General features: G+C 40.5%; 2 protein-coding genes across 2 annotated transcripts in view; one reads left to right on the top strand and one right to left on the bottom strand.

Moving 5' to 3' along the window:
• Window positions 1-59: 59 nt before the first annotated feature.
• Window positions 60-16,469, top strand: part of dock7 (dedicator of cytokinesis 7) — a 45,944-nt gene continuing 29,534 nt past the window's right edge. The window contains exons 1-14 of the mRNA XM_079650577.1: window positions 60-213; window positions 3,398-3,497; window positions 4,555-4,730; window positions 5,028-5,096; window positions 5,203-5,332; window positions 5,429-5,641; window positions 5,864-5,949; window positions 6,045-6,111; window positions 6,610-6,759; window positions 7,309-7,389; window positions 7,521-7,683; window positions 8,196-8,338; window positions 8,441-8,534; window positions 8,696-8,858. Coding sequence (XP_079506703.1) covers window positions 176-213; window positions 3,398-3,497; window positions 4,555-4,730; window positions 5,028-5,096; window positions 5,203-5,332; window positions 5,429-5,641; window positions 5,864-5,949; window positions 6,045-6,111; window positions 6,610-6,759; window positions 7,309-7,389; window positions 7,521-7,683; window positions 8,196-8,338; window positions 8,441-8,534; window positions 8,696-8,858 — 1,673 coding nt within the window. The 5' untranslated portion in view covers window positions 60-175. The remainder of the gene's footprint in view (window positions 214-3,397; window positions 3,498-4,554; window positions 4,731-5,027; window positions 5,097-5,202; window positions 5,333-5,428; window positions 5,642-5,863; window positions 5,950-6,044; window positions 6,112-6,609; window positions 6,760-7,308; window positions 7,390-7,520; window positions 7,684-8,195; window positions 8,339-8,440; window positions 8,535-8,695; window positions 8,859-16,469) is intronic.
• angptl3 (angiopoietin-like 3) lies at window positions 9,984-14,497 on the bottom strand. Its single transcript, XM_079678563.1, has 7 exons — window positions 13,803-14,497; window positions 13,162-13,272; window positions 12,869-12,974; window positions 12,630-12,743; window positions 12,227-12,322; window positions 11,290-11,562; window positions 9,984-11,196 (listed from the first exon to the last, which is right to left on the bottom strand). Exons 1-7 carry the CDS (start codon window positions 14,328-14,330, stop codon window positions 11,012-11,014), a joined length of 1,413 nt encoding a protein of 470 aa, XP_079534689.1. The 5' UTR covers window positions 14,331-14,497; the 3' UTR covers window positions 9,984-11,011.

The following is a 16,469-nucleotide window of genomic DNA, read 5'->3' as shown; positions in this document are numbered from 1 at the left end:
GCAGGGGCTTTTCTTTGGGTGTGTTCTGCTGCACAGCACTCAGGTAATTACGGTAATGATCCCGTTCTCCGGTTTTCCCGTTTTCCCTGTGGCCCTATTGAGTGAGTACTAGCGGAGTCTGCCTGCTGCCTGCTTGCCTGCCTGGGAATTTTAAAGCACATCAGCGGCCACTGCCATGGCTGAACGCCGCGCCTTCGCCCAAAAAATCAGCAGGTAAATGACTTGAGACCCCGAAACGAGCTGGTTTAAGGCCCACTCAGCCCCAATGTAGGTTGCTGTCAGACCCCCACTGAGGGGACCCTGTGGAGGAGGCCCGGACAGCAGCATAGCCTGGCTGCTAGCCGCTTGTTAGCCATATCGGCAGAGATGCTCAGACCCACCCAGACAGAAAGGGACACCGCTAGCTGCTAGTCTCTCACACCCCTACAGGCGCAAAGGAGCAATATGTCATAATGTTATAATACATGTATAATGCCAAAGCCGTCCTTTGGTTTTGAGTTATTATACGCAGCAAAAATGATCTAGTGTGAACTGAAAACCGATCATTTTGGACAATAAACGCTAGCTATCGTCCATACAGTAGCTAACGATGGGGGGGGGGGGCTAGGTAACGTTACTACTGGCCGAGATGAGACTGAACTTTGTTGACTTATGTTTTGATCAAGAACCCACTAATAAGAGGGAGCAGATGATTGTTATACAGGAAGACTGGAAACAAAAGACCCCCCCTACAGCTATTACATTGCGATGTATTAATCTCATCCACGCCCGTCAGACAGATCAAAGTAATCTCTTTAACAAAGGGCTTTGTGCTAGCTGTCAAATACCTTCATCCCAAGCAATAGGTAGATAAACAGATATATGAATGGATGCTAGATATAAACAATGATAGACGTTGAGGCTTATATCGTTATTAACTGCTGTCTCTAACAGCCATCCACATACAAATGCTTTGATCGCTGTCATTGTTGATCTTTATTATTGTCAATTAATGGATGGCTAATAATGATAATATGTGTCTATTTTGTATGCAAATGAAAACAAATGCAATGCATATGATATGTTATATTAATTTCCTTAAACATTTTTTAACTGGTAGCTACTATTACAGTGTTGAATGAGTTCCCGACAGTTTCTTATTTAAATATGCAAATTGAACACCTCGTGGTTGGTTAACATCAGAACAGACCATCCCATCAGACAGAGATGCTAACTTTTTTAATTTTTAGATGATCAAAATCATCCTCTAATTGGTTGTTTTGATCCTAGCCAACTTGGATATCTTTAGTGGATTTTATTGTTATTGCTGCTAAATGCTATATTTCCAAGAAATGTATTAGCATCTGGTAAACACAACATTTGAAGTGTTGCTATTGCATGCTTCTTATTGGAGAAACACATTTTTACAGATCTGTCACTTAAATACACAACTGAATTAGGCAACAAAAATGTGTGAGTGTTAGTTTAATAATACTTGATGTACTCTAGGACAACCCTTCTATCCAGTAACACAGTTTAAAAAACGATGGACTCATAATTCCCAAGAAATATAAGGCATTACCTTTCTGACACAGTTACAAGAGGAATATATAAATTATAACCTTCACAAATGTGCTTTGCTGTTCTATCATACTGCAATTAATGCTCTTAGTGAAGTCTCAGTGAGTTGTATCAACTGTCCGAATATGTGCAGCTGGCTTCTCACTGAGACTCTCCTAAATAAATAAAGGTTACTCTCAGATTAGCCACAACACCGTTGTCCTTGCTCATGTTATTAATTTAGCAGTTAAAAAGCAAGTGCCTTTATTATATCTGTTTAGTCATGCTGACATTAAGTAATAGAAGAGAGTGAACATATGTAACATATTGAGGTAAATTACGCAACTTAAAAAGTCAGAGGCTTTGTGTAGAAGGTTAATGTCTCAGTTGAATGATTCTCATATTATGATATTTGACATCAGTTTATATTATATTTTCCCTGAGAGTCATTTATGTTACCATTTTGAGGAGATGGCCTCAAAAGGATGTTTATTAAACCAAGTTATTCCTCTGTGTGTTGACCAGTGCTAAGTGAAGGTCTGCTGACAGGCATTGGGGAGAACTGTGGAATTTGTTTGTGGGTTCAGTGCTGTTGCTTTTCTCCACTAGCGATAGTGCTGCAATGCTGAGGACACTGGATCACTACTACAGTATATTATTGAGAGTATCTCAAAATGGCAAATTGCATCATTCAGCTGTCATTGTAATGTTCTGCTTAAGACAATAAGCTCCTTAACGTCATCTAGTTTGCAACCTTGTATTTGTAAGATATAAGGTTGTTGTAATCAGCACTATAGTGGCTTTAGTGAAACCAAAACCTGTGAGACGTTTACAGTACTATGCCCTGGCTGATGTGATCACACCTAATCCTCGCCCATCATTACTGTGATCATGGTTAAGAGTTTAAAAAGTAAGCTCTAAACTAGTTATTATGATTTTTCTTTCAGGAAGCAGATTAAAGAAAGGCAGGGAAATGGGTAAGATGGTTTGTTATTATATTAGTATAATGCAATTAGTTTGTAAATCATAATTGTTGGATCCTTATAGTCTTGTTTATACCTGTGTAACTTCACCTTGAGTCCTCAGTGTCTGGCTTTTATCCTTGGTTCTTATTTGTTATTTGTTTGTGTCACTTTGGACTACTTGCTGCGTTGTTGTTTTGTTCAAGGCAAAGGTCTCTGAGTGGTTTTGGTGTTTGCTGTGATTTAAAGGACCTGTGTATGTGTATGACAAGAGCAGCAGTTGAACACCTAGACATTTTTGCTGACCACTGGAGTCCAGAGGTTTTCATTTGTGTCTTTCTTCTCTGTCTCGGTGTAATATATGACATGATTCTGTCCAAGGAGACACAAAAAGAAAAGCCTAAAAGGACAGGAAGTGGTAATGTTAGTCGGCGTCTGCTTTGAGATTTGCAAAATCAAGCAGCATGAAAAAGTGTCATAACACTTCTCCTATACAGTTTCAAATACTGAGCCGAACAATGCTAGAATATTGAATAACACTTGCATCACAGTATTCAATTAAAGTATGAGGTTACATTGGCTTTGAACTGTTCAGTTTTTTGTTTATTCTCAGCCATATCAGAGGGACAGATACCACAGTTTTCATACTACAGTGGCATCACAGCCTCGCAGCACTGATTATACCTCATTTTATTTCAATATTGGTTATAAAAAAATGACCTGTATACTGACCCCTAGTAGTATTAAAGCTGTGTAGTGCTATAGTATGTTTTTTGTGATCCTCAGCCATAAATAAAAGCCCTAATTAGGCTAGCATGTATCTTTGACTAATGTGTAGATCATGACCTGGACTGTAAAGATGCACTGTCTGTATTCACTCTCTCCTCTGGTTGCAGGACTGTGGCAGCAGAGGTGAGGAAGCAGATAGCTGGCCAGTATGGAGGCTCCCCACAACTCTTCAAAAACATCAACGTTGGGGCCACAACAACCAACACAGTGAGTCTTCTCAAAGACCATGTAAAGACCACAGCCTAATATCGACATCCTGTCTCTGATCATAATCATACAAGTGTGACAGCTGATGCTGCTGCATTGTCTGAAACTGTTTAGATACTGTTGATTTTTCACATTTGCCCAAGTGCATTTCTGGTGTTTGTTATGTTGGGAAACAAACGCCCAAGATGAGGATCTGTCTGCTCACAGGCCGTTGTGTGTTTTGCTGCAAAGAAATCACATACTGGGCTAGATGGACATGCTGTGATGAAATTAAGATTTGGAATATACTATTTATCTAACCACTATTTTAAATATCTGCGTTTTTTTAAGCGTTCAGATATTCAAATATTATATATATCAAATATTCATTCATCCATTCAGCACCATTGCATATTTTTCAATGGTACAATGCTCAAGCAAATGCAATATTTATCAATGTGGATATCTGCTGTGCACCATACTATTACAACCTAAGACAATGATGTCATATTATGTATTGTAATGGCTGAAAAGCTGTTGTTTACGTCTTGTTACCACTGATTGGCCTGGTCACCACATCCAGTCATTCTGCAGTGTTTGTGCAGTAAAAAATAAAAGAGGTCAGACAGTGTTTGTTAAAGGGGCCGTGTCAATTGCCCCTCAGCAGCCCTGAGCAACAACACTAGAAAACACTCCCCCTCTCCTCCTTAATTAAGGTACTGTTGGCTTTTAATTAAACTGTGAAAGGTTATTGTGTCCAAATTCCTCTGGAGGAGAGAGGGGGACACAAACACACAGACACATTCACACTTAAACTGAATCTGCCAAAACAAATATTCCCCTTGGGTTTATTATATGAGAGGCAGAGAAAGAGCCATGAAACAATTAGTCTGAGCTGGAAGTGGCAGACTAATCTGGGAACTTCTTAAAAAAATCGCACATGAACACATGCTCTTAAAACTCCAACTGGAGACTCGTAAACTTTACCAAGGCACTTATGTACAATAGGCAAGGTGCAGACAGGATAGCTGATGGTGTCTTTACAGCGAATGATCTTTTACTTGTCATCTCCCACCAGGTTCCCCTCACAGAGGCGGTGGAGCCGGTGGATTTTGAGGAGTACCTCATCACTCACCCTCCCCTCGTTGAGTCGGGTCCCCTCAGAGATCTGATCGAGTTTCCTCCAGATGATATTGAAGTCATCCACACACCCAGGGAGTGTCGCACAGTGGCGCAAGCCGTCCCAGAGGAAGGGTAAGGGTGCTAGTAGCTGGTGTTAAAGTTCAGTCTTGCTCCATATGTTTCAGTGTAAGTATGGTTAGGAGCTGAAATGAAGTAACACATGTATACAAAGCACATTATTTATATTAACTGGACAATACAAGGATTAGAAAACAATTGTTTATATATTCAATCTTCAAATTTTAATAGCAAATCGCAACGTTTATATATATATTTTTTTAATTAGATACAAACCTAAAAACGTATAAAAGTCTGACTGTTGCTATTTAAATAAAGCTTGTTTGATGAATTGGGTCTGTCTGGTTGCAGGGACACTGACACTCATGTCAGAGACTGCGTCAGATCCTACACAGAAGACTGGGCTATCGTCAACAGAAAGTAAGGCTTCACCAGATTTCACATTTGAACTCTTTAGACTTCAAATGTAAAATAGTATGACTTTGGTTGAGAATTAATTTGAAAGAAATGACTGCTTTAACCTCAGATACCACAAGCTTGGCACAGGGTTCAACCCTAACACTCTGGACAAGCAGAAGGAGCGTCAGAAAGGCCTGCCCAAACAAGTGTTCGAGGCCGATGAGATGCCAGACAACAGCAGCTACCAGGATGAGCAGGTACCAGGTCAAATAAAAAAGAGTTTACCAAAATACTGTTCATGCGGGTTGGCCTGCATGTTACACTCATTTGTTTTGTGTTGTATTGTCCTGTAGGATGACCTGAAGCGCCGGTCGATGTCTATAGATGACACCCCACGCGGCAGCTGGGCCTGCAGCATCTTTGACTTGAAGAACTCCCTCCCTGACGCCCTCCTCCCTCACCTCCTGGACCGTGCCGCCAATGAAGAGATAGACAGGCACAATGAAGAGCATCGCAAAGCCCACCGCCACCGCGAAGTCTTTGCTCTGCACCCTGCCCTGGATGAGGTAGAGTTCAACTATTCATTTAGCTGGAACCTTTATTGGTGCTTATAAATGTAAAATGTTTGTTATTCTGTCCGAGTAAGCCAATGAAGTCAACATTTAAAACCATTCCCATGATGTGTGTAATTGTCTTTGAAATCCAAACATAGACATACAGAACATAACAGTGTTGAAGATCATTTTACCTGATTTTCTTTGTATACAATCTTCTCTGTGGATTTGTAGGAGGAGCCCATTGAGCGCCACTGTGTGCCTGAAGTACCCAAAGAACACCTTGGCCAAAGGCTACTCGTCAAGTGCTTGTCCTTGAAGTAAGTGTTGGACAGCGTTTAAAAAAAAAGCATTTTTGCACTTTTATTTTACTGCGGCTTTCTGCTGACCCACTCGTTTTTCTCTCCCCTTGAAGGTTTGAGATCGAAATTGAACCGATATTTGCTAGTTTGGCCTTATACGATGTCAAGGAAAAGAAAAAGGTAAGCTGTTATGCTTTCCTCAGTCTTCTCAGCCCTGAGTTGTTGGGTCACTTTTGCAAACCATTAAAATTGTTGGGTAGCCACAATGAATTTGATGAGTAGACTATAACATTTTATCTGGCCCTGTTATGTTTGTGGGACTGCAGTTAAATCATACACTGGAACCATGTATCTTTCTAAAGAAGACCATCCACTGCCGGTTCCTCTCCACCTCCTTTTAGCTGACAAACACTAGAGGGTAGCAGTTGCCTTGATAAGTAGATCTCTCATATATATTGCTCTGCACAGGAGCTCTATTACTTTTACAAGTGGGTCATTTGTCAAGGAAATGTTATCATGTTTGTCGGCCACCTTGAGCAGGAAATCAGGCTGCAGTAACACAGCCAGTAACTCAAAAAAAGGCTACTGTTTTTCATGGTTTGGTCATAGGATTACATTAGCACATGTGTTATATCTATGTTATAATCAACTGTGTCTCTGTTTGAATGGGTTCCTCAGATATCGGAGAACTTTTTCTTCGACCTGAACTCTGAGCAGACAAAGGGAATGCTGCGTCCGCACACTCAGACAGCAGCCATCTCCACGCTGGCCCGCTCCGCCATATTCTCCATCACCTACCCCTCCCAGGATGTCTTCCTTGTCATCAAGGTCAGTTATGATATTATTTCCTCAGAATTGTCTTTCAAATAAATGTACGAGTAATAATATCATATTTCCTCAAATATAGGAAAACCCTTATTTATTTATTTTTTAACTTTTCGAGAATACAAAACACTTGTAGGGTAGTCTTGTGGGTGAAGATTCCCACAGATATTTTCAGTCTTAGCAAGTGCAGTAATCAAACATTTTCCTTTTAAAAGTGACAGTAACGGAGGAATTATTTTTCTGAAATGTTTTTGGATGGTTTTGCTAATCGTTAATTCCTTCATGGCAGCAAAACGTGTTACGCGAGCCGTTAGAAACTTCTGAAGTTTAGCCCTGAAAAACGACCAATATTTGATACTGTTATCAAAAGATCTTAAAAAAAACTTTTCTTGCAGAAGTGAAATATAAAAGACAGTGTCATCTTATTTGTGAGCCAGTACTTTAGTATAAAATATGATTGGCTTTTATTTGCCTGTTGATTGTATGTGCTGTATGATCTTTTTGTTGCTGTGTTTGAGGGAAGTGACTAAGTTGTTTGTGTTGTGTCCCCAGCTGGAAAAGGTACTGCAGCAAGGGGATATTGGAGAGTGTGCTGAGCCCTACATGGTTTTCAAAGAGTCCGATGCTGCAAAGGTAGGATCAGGGTGAATTAAATGTTGAAATGCACCTAAAACATTTTGAGGCTAATATAATAATCCTCATACAGATAATGACTTTTATCCAAAATGTTATCCACATATTCATCAACGTGTCTTTTCCTGTAGAATAAAGAGAAGCTGGATAAGCTCCGCGGACAGTCAGAGCAGTTCTGCCAACGGCTTGGCCGCTATCGCATGCCTTTCGCCTGGACCGCCATCCACCTGATGAACATTGTGAACAGTGCTGGCAGCCTGGAGAGAGACACGGAGCTGGAGATGAGCCTCTCAGGTGGGACATTTCACTTTGAACACATCCCTTTGGGTGGTAACTTTAAAAACATCGTATGCATCAAGTGCGGAGGACAAAGAAAACCTTGGTGAATGTTTTTGCCGACTCACTGTCTCAATGTTGCAGTTCTCTGGGGGCAGAAAAAAATAGACCTGGGAGTCACACAGGAAGATCATGGGCCCAGTCAATACATTACCACACTGTAAAATCTTTATCTAAAATCAACTTTACAACTACAGAGATCAAAACATGCAAACCAGACAGCGATCCATATTGTTCCCTGGTGAGCTATTTTGAGTTTGACCTTTGGTGTTTGTCTAACCTCTGACCTCACAAGGTGTCTAATGCTGACTGTGGTGGCTGCGTGTTCGCTGGATGACAGATAGAAATATATACACGCTCTGACACGTGGGAAAGAAATGTGGGATTATTTGTGAGTCAAAGTGAAATCTGTCGACATTCAAAATGTAAACAATTAAAAAGCTTTTATTCTTGTTTTCCGGTATTTGCAGAGAGAAAAGGCTCGTGGTCAGAACGGAGGAACTCCAACATCATGGGAAGGCGTTCTCTGGAGAGGACTACCAGTGGAGACGAGTCATGCAGTCTGACAGGCTTTAGACCTGCAACACTTACCATCACTAACTTCTTCAAACAGGTCTCCACAACCACATATGTTATTTAGTAAATGATATATCATACACTACTCTGCTTTGTCATTTTGTTTCGGATTTTAACACACTGCACATGTGTGTTTTAGGAAGGGGACAGACTGAGTGATGAGGACTTGTATAAGTTCCTAGCTGACATGAGAAGGCCTTCTTCCGTGCTGAGGAGACTCCGACCCATCACAGGTACAAACTACATTTGAGTTCTTAATGCCCTTGATTATCATCTCGAACCAGTGTTCCATTGAATTGCTGGAAAAATGTAACAATTGAAAAACGTTTTCTCTTTCCTCTCCTCCCCGTTTACCCAATGACTCCCGTTCTGTCCTCTGTGACTGCCACCACAGCCCAGTTGAAGTTGGACATTTCTCCAGCTCCAGAGAACCCTCACTATTGCTTGACCCCTGACCTTCAGCAGGTCAAACCTTACCCAGACAGCCGGGTACGCCCCACCAGGGAGATCCTCGAGTTCCCTCCCAGAGACGTCTATGTGCCAAACACCAAATACAGGTACAGAAAAAAACGCGTGTGTTTCCTATCTTTCTGTTTAGTATTTTCATTTGTTAAGATAAAGCATTATTGTCAAAACGATTGCAAAAACCAAAGGCTGTTTTATCTGATTTGACATTCAGGACTAGACTAATTTGCTTACAAGCGGATTAACACGTGGATTAACACATGCAAATATTACATTTAATCAGTTATTGTTGTCTAACTTCGCTGCCCATTCTTGGTATTATGTGTTAAATGATCTGTGGACTACTACAGAGGGATATTCTTACTGTTTATTCAGTAAGAGATGACATTCTCAATCAAAGCCAAAACACACATTCACTGTGCAGAATTCAAGATTTGCACAGTGAGGACTGCCACTGTGTTTGTTAATGTTCACCTGGTGTAATGTGGGGGTGTTGCATCTGAACTGCTACAGTATATCTGTCAAGGTCATTTTGAGAGATGTCTTTAATACCGGACGCTGGTGCTGACAAGGCCAGTGGTAGCCTTGCTGTTTATCTGCAGATAACCGTACGCCTCCTTTTTGTAGATTAACTAATGCCAGACATAATTGAGAGCCAGCAGCACTGGGCGAAAGGAAACATACTGCATACTTGCATTTTTTATTCTGATGTGAAAGTTGATTGATAAACCTTTCAAGCATAAATAAATGGCAGCTATACTTTATGAGGTCATTGAACCTGAACAGTGATTCTGGAGAGTAAAGGCCTTAAGCTGAAAAACATGCCACTTTGTTTTATACTTTGAACTATCACATAGCAGATAACAGCTATATGAAAGCAAGTCCAATTTTTAAGGGGGCTTTTACATTTAGAATTTCTGCTATTATATTGTGTAAGCCAATTTAATACTGCACAATCCACAAGATCGTCAGATCACTATAACCTACACAGCTTGCTGTCTTGAAGTTTGTGAGGTTTCCACACTAAATGACTGACCTTAAAGAGCAACACATTACAAAATCATTTTCCATATGGAATGTGATGGCAGCATTTCACCTTCATGTAACACTAAGATTATATGAAGGCCATTTATTGGCATTCATTTTCTTTTCCTCCTAAATGTATTTGGTTTAATACAAAGTTATAAATCAACACACTATAAAAATGTACTTGTGAATTGGTCATTTATTCAAGATCTTTATTTTGACTTCATGAATATGAGGATGTGTTGGTATGAGGAACAGTTAGAGTACAGTTAGTTATTTTGTTATGATGGACAAGAGTCAATATGACTCGATAACAGGAAATGTATGGAAATTATATTTTTCTAGCAATGCCATCATAAATCATTTAATAGCATGAGTATAGTTTAAATACTTAACATAGTAAAAAAAACACAGAACAAACAAAGCAAGAAAAACTCATCAGTCTGCAGCCAAAGCTTTGTACCTCCACTTTTTGTACTATATATAACTGCTGACGTGCCCCTACTCGACAGATTGTTTTCCATGAAACTAGCGATAAAACAAGAAACAATAACAACATTTTCACTGCAAAAAAGTCACAAGCAGTGACAGTCTTTGAGATGCTGGAGGTGCATTGTTTCTCTTGAACATTGACTTATATCATTCCGATGCCTTATGTCATAAGTGTTGGTATTTCTGTCTTTAGCTCCTGGGAACATGCAAAAGCTTCACATCACTAAGATAATAAACATTTTTTAATAACTCAGTAAACAAATAGCTATTAAATACATTTAGGTTCACTGAAATGATAACCAAGAAAGTGTATAGAGTTGCTTAATAATCTCTCCTCACAGTTGTCTTTCCTACTTTAGTACTGTGGCCTTTTGCAGGCGGCACTGAATCAGACTCCTGATGTGGATCAATATGTCCATTTAGTCAGTGATTGCAGATGTTGCATAAGGACACAACTGTCCTTGCTGGGTCACACCCAATAGGTCAATGACCTGTGTGACATGGTTGCATCATTGAGACAGTGCAGCATTTTCTGACGTGTTACATTTTGGCCTGTTATCTATTGGCTGGCACCAAACCTCTGACAAAACACTGTTAAGATACAATCCGTTTAATAAACTAAAAATGTGTGTTCCACATCTATAGAACTTTTTGTCTGAGCATTAGATCTTGTCAGTGTTTGTATACAAAAAAGGTTAGTAGTGTGAAAAGGTAGGATTTGACGGGTTCACTTGAAGCCATCAGCTGCAGGGGCCGATCGTAGGGTCATCTTGGTCGTCTTGAGTGAGTATGAGGGCCCTGTGCCAGGCTTCCAGTGGATGCCCTTCCTCCTCACAGAGCGTCCTTTTGCCCTCAACCACAAATACCGTCCATTAAGGTTGGTTTCTCTGCAAGCATTAAACCACCAACCACCTGCCAAGGGGTCAGGACGAGAACCATATGTTTTAGAACAACACTCTTTACTACCAAAAAAACATTTCTGATTCAGCTTGGTAGAATGCTTACCTGTGTAACTGCGAGAGCAGTTGGAGTTTCGGTGGTTTTCATTATTTCTGTCCGTTGTGGAGAACCTCATGCCGGTGCTGTTGGCCATGGCATCAGGCAGGTCACCAGAATAGTTGCTGACATACAGGCTGTAGCCCATGGAGGGACCCTCTAGTGTGAAGCGGTACTCAGCCCAGTGGTTCCCCTCCTTCCAGTCCTCCAAGTCAACACGCAGGATGTAAGCTCCCTGCTGTGTGAAGCTGTGGATCTTCTTTAGGCCCAACCAGAAGTTCTCTGCATAACACAAAAACCCATTTGATATCTTTGTAGGATAGCTATTATTTGAAAACACATGCCTATTTTGTCTGTTTGCAAGGAATCTCTAAAGGTTAACGATGGGTTTGTATAGAACCTTTTTTTTTGGTGGGAAAAGTCTCTTTGTACAATTTACAAAGGATTACAAATATAATGAAATTGGAAATGTGCTGGCTTATACTTTTTCCTAGTATTGATAGTTTCTCTCTCGTAGCTATTTAATTCTATCATTTATCAGTCATACTTTGTCTCTTATAAGCTTAAAGAAACTCATCTGTAATCAGAGCAGACAGGCACGTCCAAACACTAGTTTCCATTTGCCCTTGTTGGACTGCTGCATCAAACTATACTTTTTAACAATTAGTTTGGTAGTAACAATTGAATACCATGCCTGCAGGAGCCGCTACGGTGGAATGTTACATGACTGTGTCTATGAAATGATTCAGTCTGACTCAGTAAGTGCTGCAGGGAAAGCTTTGGTTCAGGGTTGATACGTAGCAATCACTATTTCCTATAACCAGCCCAACAGAATGTTATTGCAAATGTAATATTGTACATATGACAAGTGAAGATAGGTCTAAATTGAAATGTGTATAGTTTTGGCAAAGGGTAACATTTCCATATTTGAAGTAAATATACTCACTTTCCAGATCTCCAAAGCCTTTTTCATATTTCTCCCATAGTTGTTCAAAATCCAATGAATCATCGACCCTGCTTTGGATAACAGTTGACCCCCCATCTGTAGAATGGATTAACACAATTCAAGTCCGGTTACTCTTGTACAAGCCACAGAAAAGTTTACACAAGGATCAGGAAGCCTCCTTTTGATAGATAACGTCAATGGGATAAAACCCCATTATTTGCCCTTATAGATAACCCCGTCCTGTGGCTATCTAGCTAGATAACCTTTGGTTTTTTGGTCCTTGTTGATTTAAAAAAAGTGCAACAATTGCATAATTTCATTGTTTAAATACAAGTGCTTTCTGAATAAAGAAACAGTATATGATGTTCTCATTTAGTGCTTATATGACTATGGTCTTACCCACCTGTACCCATTTCGCAGTAAACATTGAATGGTTCAGATTCGCTTGGTTTGATGACATAAATTCCACTGTTTGCCTCTCCTTTGGTAAACAACTCACTGCAGTCCCTTGGCAGGTCTGAAACACAATTAAGAAAATCAAAATGAGTGCTTACAAATGTGTGTTCTCTTTTTATTTTCAAGACATTTCATATTCATCTCAACAACTTAAAATGACTGATAATATTTTTTAAATATCTTTACCATTCACATCTAGGTCAGTTGAGTTTCCTGTCAGATATTCAAACATGTCTGCAGGGACTGAATCCATTGGCTTATCGATTGCATCCTGAAAGCTGTCATAGTTAAGCTGCAAGACAATGGAAATACGATCTGTGAAGTCTAATGAGGTTGTCAGCTTGAAATAGCAGAGTTTCCCTCCACATGGTCATTTGTCATTTTCCCATAAAGCAACATTTGCATAGATAACATTTAGGATCTAATTACGTTCTCAAAGTTGGCAAAATGTAGTGAAAGCATTTAGAACAGTTTTCTACCTTTTCCTCCAGTCTTTTAATGTTGGTTTTCTGGTTGTCGAGCTGATCGTGCTGCTCCTTCACAGCTACCAGCAGATTGTTGATTGTTTTCTCTTGTGATTCAATAACTTCCTGGAAATACCACAATAAAAACATTTATTGTCCATGCAACATGTGGGCGAATATCAGTTTGTCTTTAGTATTTATTTTCTTTATTGCGTAGAACTTATCAGTAACACAATTGAAAACAAGAGAGAATAAGTCAAACTAAAACACACAACTTATTTATAACTTTGGTTTTCTATTGTTGGTAACAATTGTATAGCCTGTCTCATTATTGTTATATTTACATCATCTTAGTGGAGACACTGCAACAGATGGTTTATCAATAATCTGTATTGTAATTACAGTAACAGATCGTGGTCATAAAACAATGTATGTTTTTCTTGGACCCATTGCTTTTTCTGAGTGAGGAGTCATTTAAGTGTTGTGTTGATGTTATTCAATTTAGTAAAGTTCAACAAATGCATTTCCATTGATGGCTGGATTTGAGTGAAACTTTTTAAGCCGTTTTCTTTTGCTTGCTTTTATCTTTTATATATATGCGGAAATCACCCACTAACTGACCCAATCTTGAATGAGGAACTCTATGAGCTGCTTACCCTGAGTGCTGTGATTTCGCTAAGCTGCTCAGCGGGGATAATCCTCTGCGACAGTCCCTGCAGTCGCTCCTCCAGGTTCCCCACTTTGCTCTGCAGCTGGGTACGCTCCTGAAGGATGCCGTTGATCTTAGAGTTGATTTCCATGGACAAGTTCTTAATCTCCTCATTGTTGGTCTTCAAGAAACTGGTGGTCTTCTTCAGTTCCTCCTCTTCCTCCTTGATCTCAGAGGTTACCACTGAGAGCTGGTAGAAGGAGCGGTCGAAAATGTTCAACTTTTGGAAGATGTCGTTGATTTGGCCCTTAGTTTTGTGCACAAACTCCCGTAAACTCTGGCCTAGCTGAAGGAGGCCGTTAGCGAGTAGACGAACATCGTCCAGCATAGCAAAACGAGACTTGGCCTCGGCTGGGCTCGCTGCAGTGGTGAGGGCAGAGGTGGGCACGGTGGTGGACTGAGCCCTACCTGAGGTCACCAGGGGAACGGTAGAAGATGAAATAGAAAGAAGCAGCAACAGGCAATAAAGCTTCATCGTGACGTTCTTGTCCAGTCCTTGAATATGTTCTAACGACTGCTCCTGCTTTCCTCTACTCAGCGCTCCTTTCTCTCCCTCTGCCTCTAACCCAGACCTCCTTGCTGTTTAAATGAAGTGAGCAGCAGGCTGCCCCGTGTTATATACTGCTCTCCCAGTAGAGGAGGTGGGGATTAGTTGATCATTACTATGTTTTAGCTCTGTACCCCACCTCCTCCCAAATCCCCCTCCAGCCCTCCCTCTCTGAACAAACAAATCACAGCAGTGAGCAAATGACATATGCACCCCACCCCCCTTCTGTACTACCCATTTAACCTCAATCCCCTCTCCATACCACACCCTGCCTACCCTGTTCTCCATCTGTGGTGCAGAGCTTTAGCTGATCAGCAGAATGCCAACAATGGCATCACAGGTTTTTGATGGATCGTCACTCTGATCAATCACCAACCTTATAACCCTGCACACGCACATTGCTCTGATTGATATTGCTGTGTGTAATTAATGCTCCCGGGTTTGATTTAACAGCGTGCTGAATCAGCCCAGCACCAGGCTCTCTCTCTCTCTGTCTGACTGTCTCGCTCTCTCTCTCACCCTCCCTCCTTACGCTCTCTTTATGTGGGGAGGAAGTGTGCCTGTCATTAGTGCCCGGGTTGTGCTTCTAGGCATGAATGATGTTGGAGAGTTTGGACAGTGTGTACTCATCATCTCTGTTTTATTGCTCGGCTTCTTTAAGTTTGTCATGCCTTGTGTGATCATTTGTAATGCCACCACACATGAGATGGGGAATATAGTTTCCTGATGAGCTTGGAGGTTTCAAAGCAACTTTCCATTGCTCTTAGTCATGTCGCAAAATTACAATCTTTATGGGAAATTCTTAGTAAGTTGTTTCACGCAGACCTGCAATGTTGGTGAAATATGTCCACCTTCAGCCAGGCAGGGGGGGAGGAGGTAATCAGCCAAATGACTTGGTGTTGTATTTAATTGGAATATAAATATTTACTATTGTGGCACACTGCTGCTGGTTCCACAACCCCTGAAGTAAGCATGTCCTGCTCTGCGGCGTGGCAGCGCAAAGTAATCATTGCATTTAATGACTAATCAAGGCTCAAAATTGGTTCTCCAACTTTTACTATTTTTATTTTTATTAAATTATATTTCCATTCATCAGTCACTTTGTGTAGCCAAATACCTTGTCATAAACAGCAAAACATAATGGAATATTTGGCTTTGATTTCAAGTGGAAACATATTTGGCTGTTACAGTGCACCTTATAATACCACACAGTTTAATGAGCTTTCTCTAGTAATTTGCGGTTATAAGGATGGATTACCGCAGGTCTCAGTAATGAGGGTCTGCCTCTGTTTTTGTATGGACAAAGCAGAAAGAAAGGGTTCTATGGAAAAGAAAGATTTGGCCACAGACTGAGTGAATGTGCCAGGAATTTGCTTGAGCAGCATAAAGCTGGTAATGATATACAACATCCGTCATGCCAGCCCAGTGGTTAGCGTTGTGGTTAGGCAGCATGGGGGTTAAGAGTTTCAACCTGACGTGCCCTTCTGGGGCCAGTATGTGGAGCTGCCATGCTCTGCTCAAGTTATAATTTAGCTGGCCGTTTAAATAACGGGATATCCTTGATGGAGAGCTATTTTTGTTTTTTATCTGTTACAAATTCCCAATCTTCAATCTTTAGCTTTACTTTTTCCTACTATGCATACTCTCAGTTATCCCTGAGATATTCTTTTGTACTGTTTCTAGGTATTCTTATTCTGTACATTGATCACCTCTTATGTTGACCTCTGGGTGAAAGGACTGCTCAGATGTGCTGTGAGGCAGTCCTTTATGGTGTTATACCTTTGTCCATCCACCCATCCTTTGTTTATCAAAAGCTGAAAATAAAAATGATGTTCACTCAATATTGTAACACCTTATTGACTGGGTATGTATGTTTGTATTGAGTTAATTATTTATGAGTGTAAACCGAGTTCTAAATCAAATTGAGGTGCTCTTCTCAGCACCTTCACCAATATTGTGTTGTCCACTAAATGGCAGGCTCACTATTTATTTACTATTCCTTGTCTCCATACTCTGAATTGCTAGAGTGGGGTAATTTCATCTGGCCTACTGGTGAGAAACGTAGTT

This window comes from Notothenia rossii, assembly GCF_949606895.1.
Source record: "Notothenia rossii genome assembly, chromosome: 1".
Taxonomy (NCBI): domain Eukaryota; kingdom Metazoa; phylum Chordata; class Actinopteri; order Perciformes; family Nototheniidae; genus Notothenia; species Notothenia rossii.
The sequence above is the reverse complement of the archived record's forward strand: the minus strand, read 5'-3'. Positions and strand labels throughout refer to the sequence as shown.

Excerpts from the sequence above, each read along its gene's own strand:
- angptl3 (XM_079678563.1), bottom strand. The coding sequence starts at position 14,330 with ATGAAGCTTTATTGCCTGTTGCTGCTTCTTTCTATTTCATCTTCTACC. Across the intron at positions 12,744-12,868 it reads AACTGACCTAGATGTGAATG|ACCTGCCAAGGGACTGCAGT; the intron begins GTAAAGATATTT and ends ATTGTGTTTCAG. Across the intron at positions 12,323-12,629 it reads TTACTGCGAAATGGGTACAG|ATGGGGGGTCAACTGTTATC; the intron begins GTGGGTAAGACC and ends TCCATTCTACAG.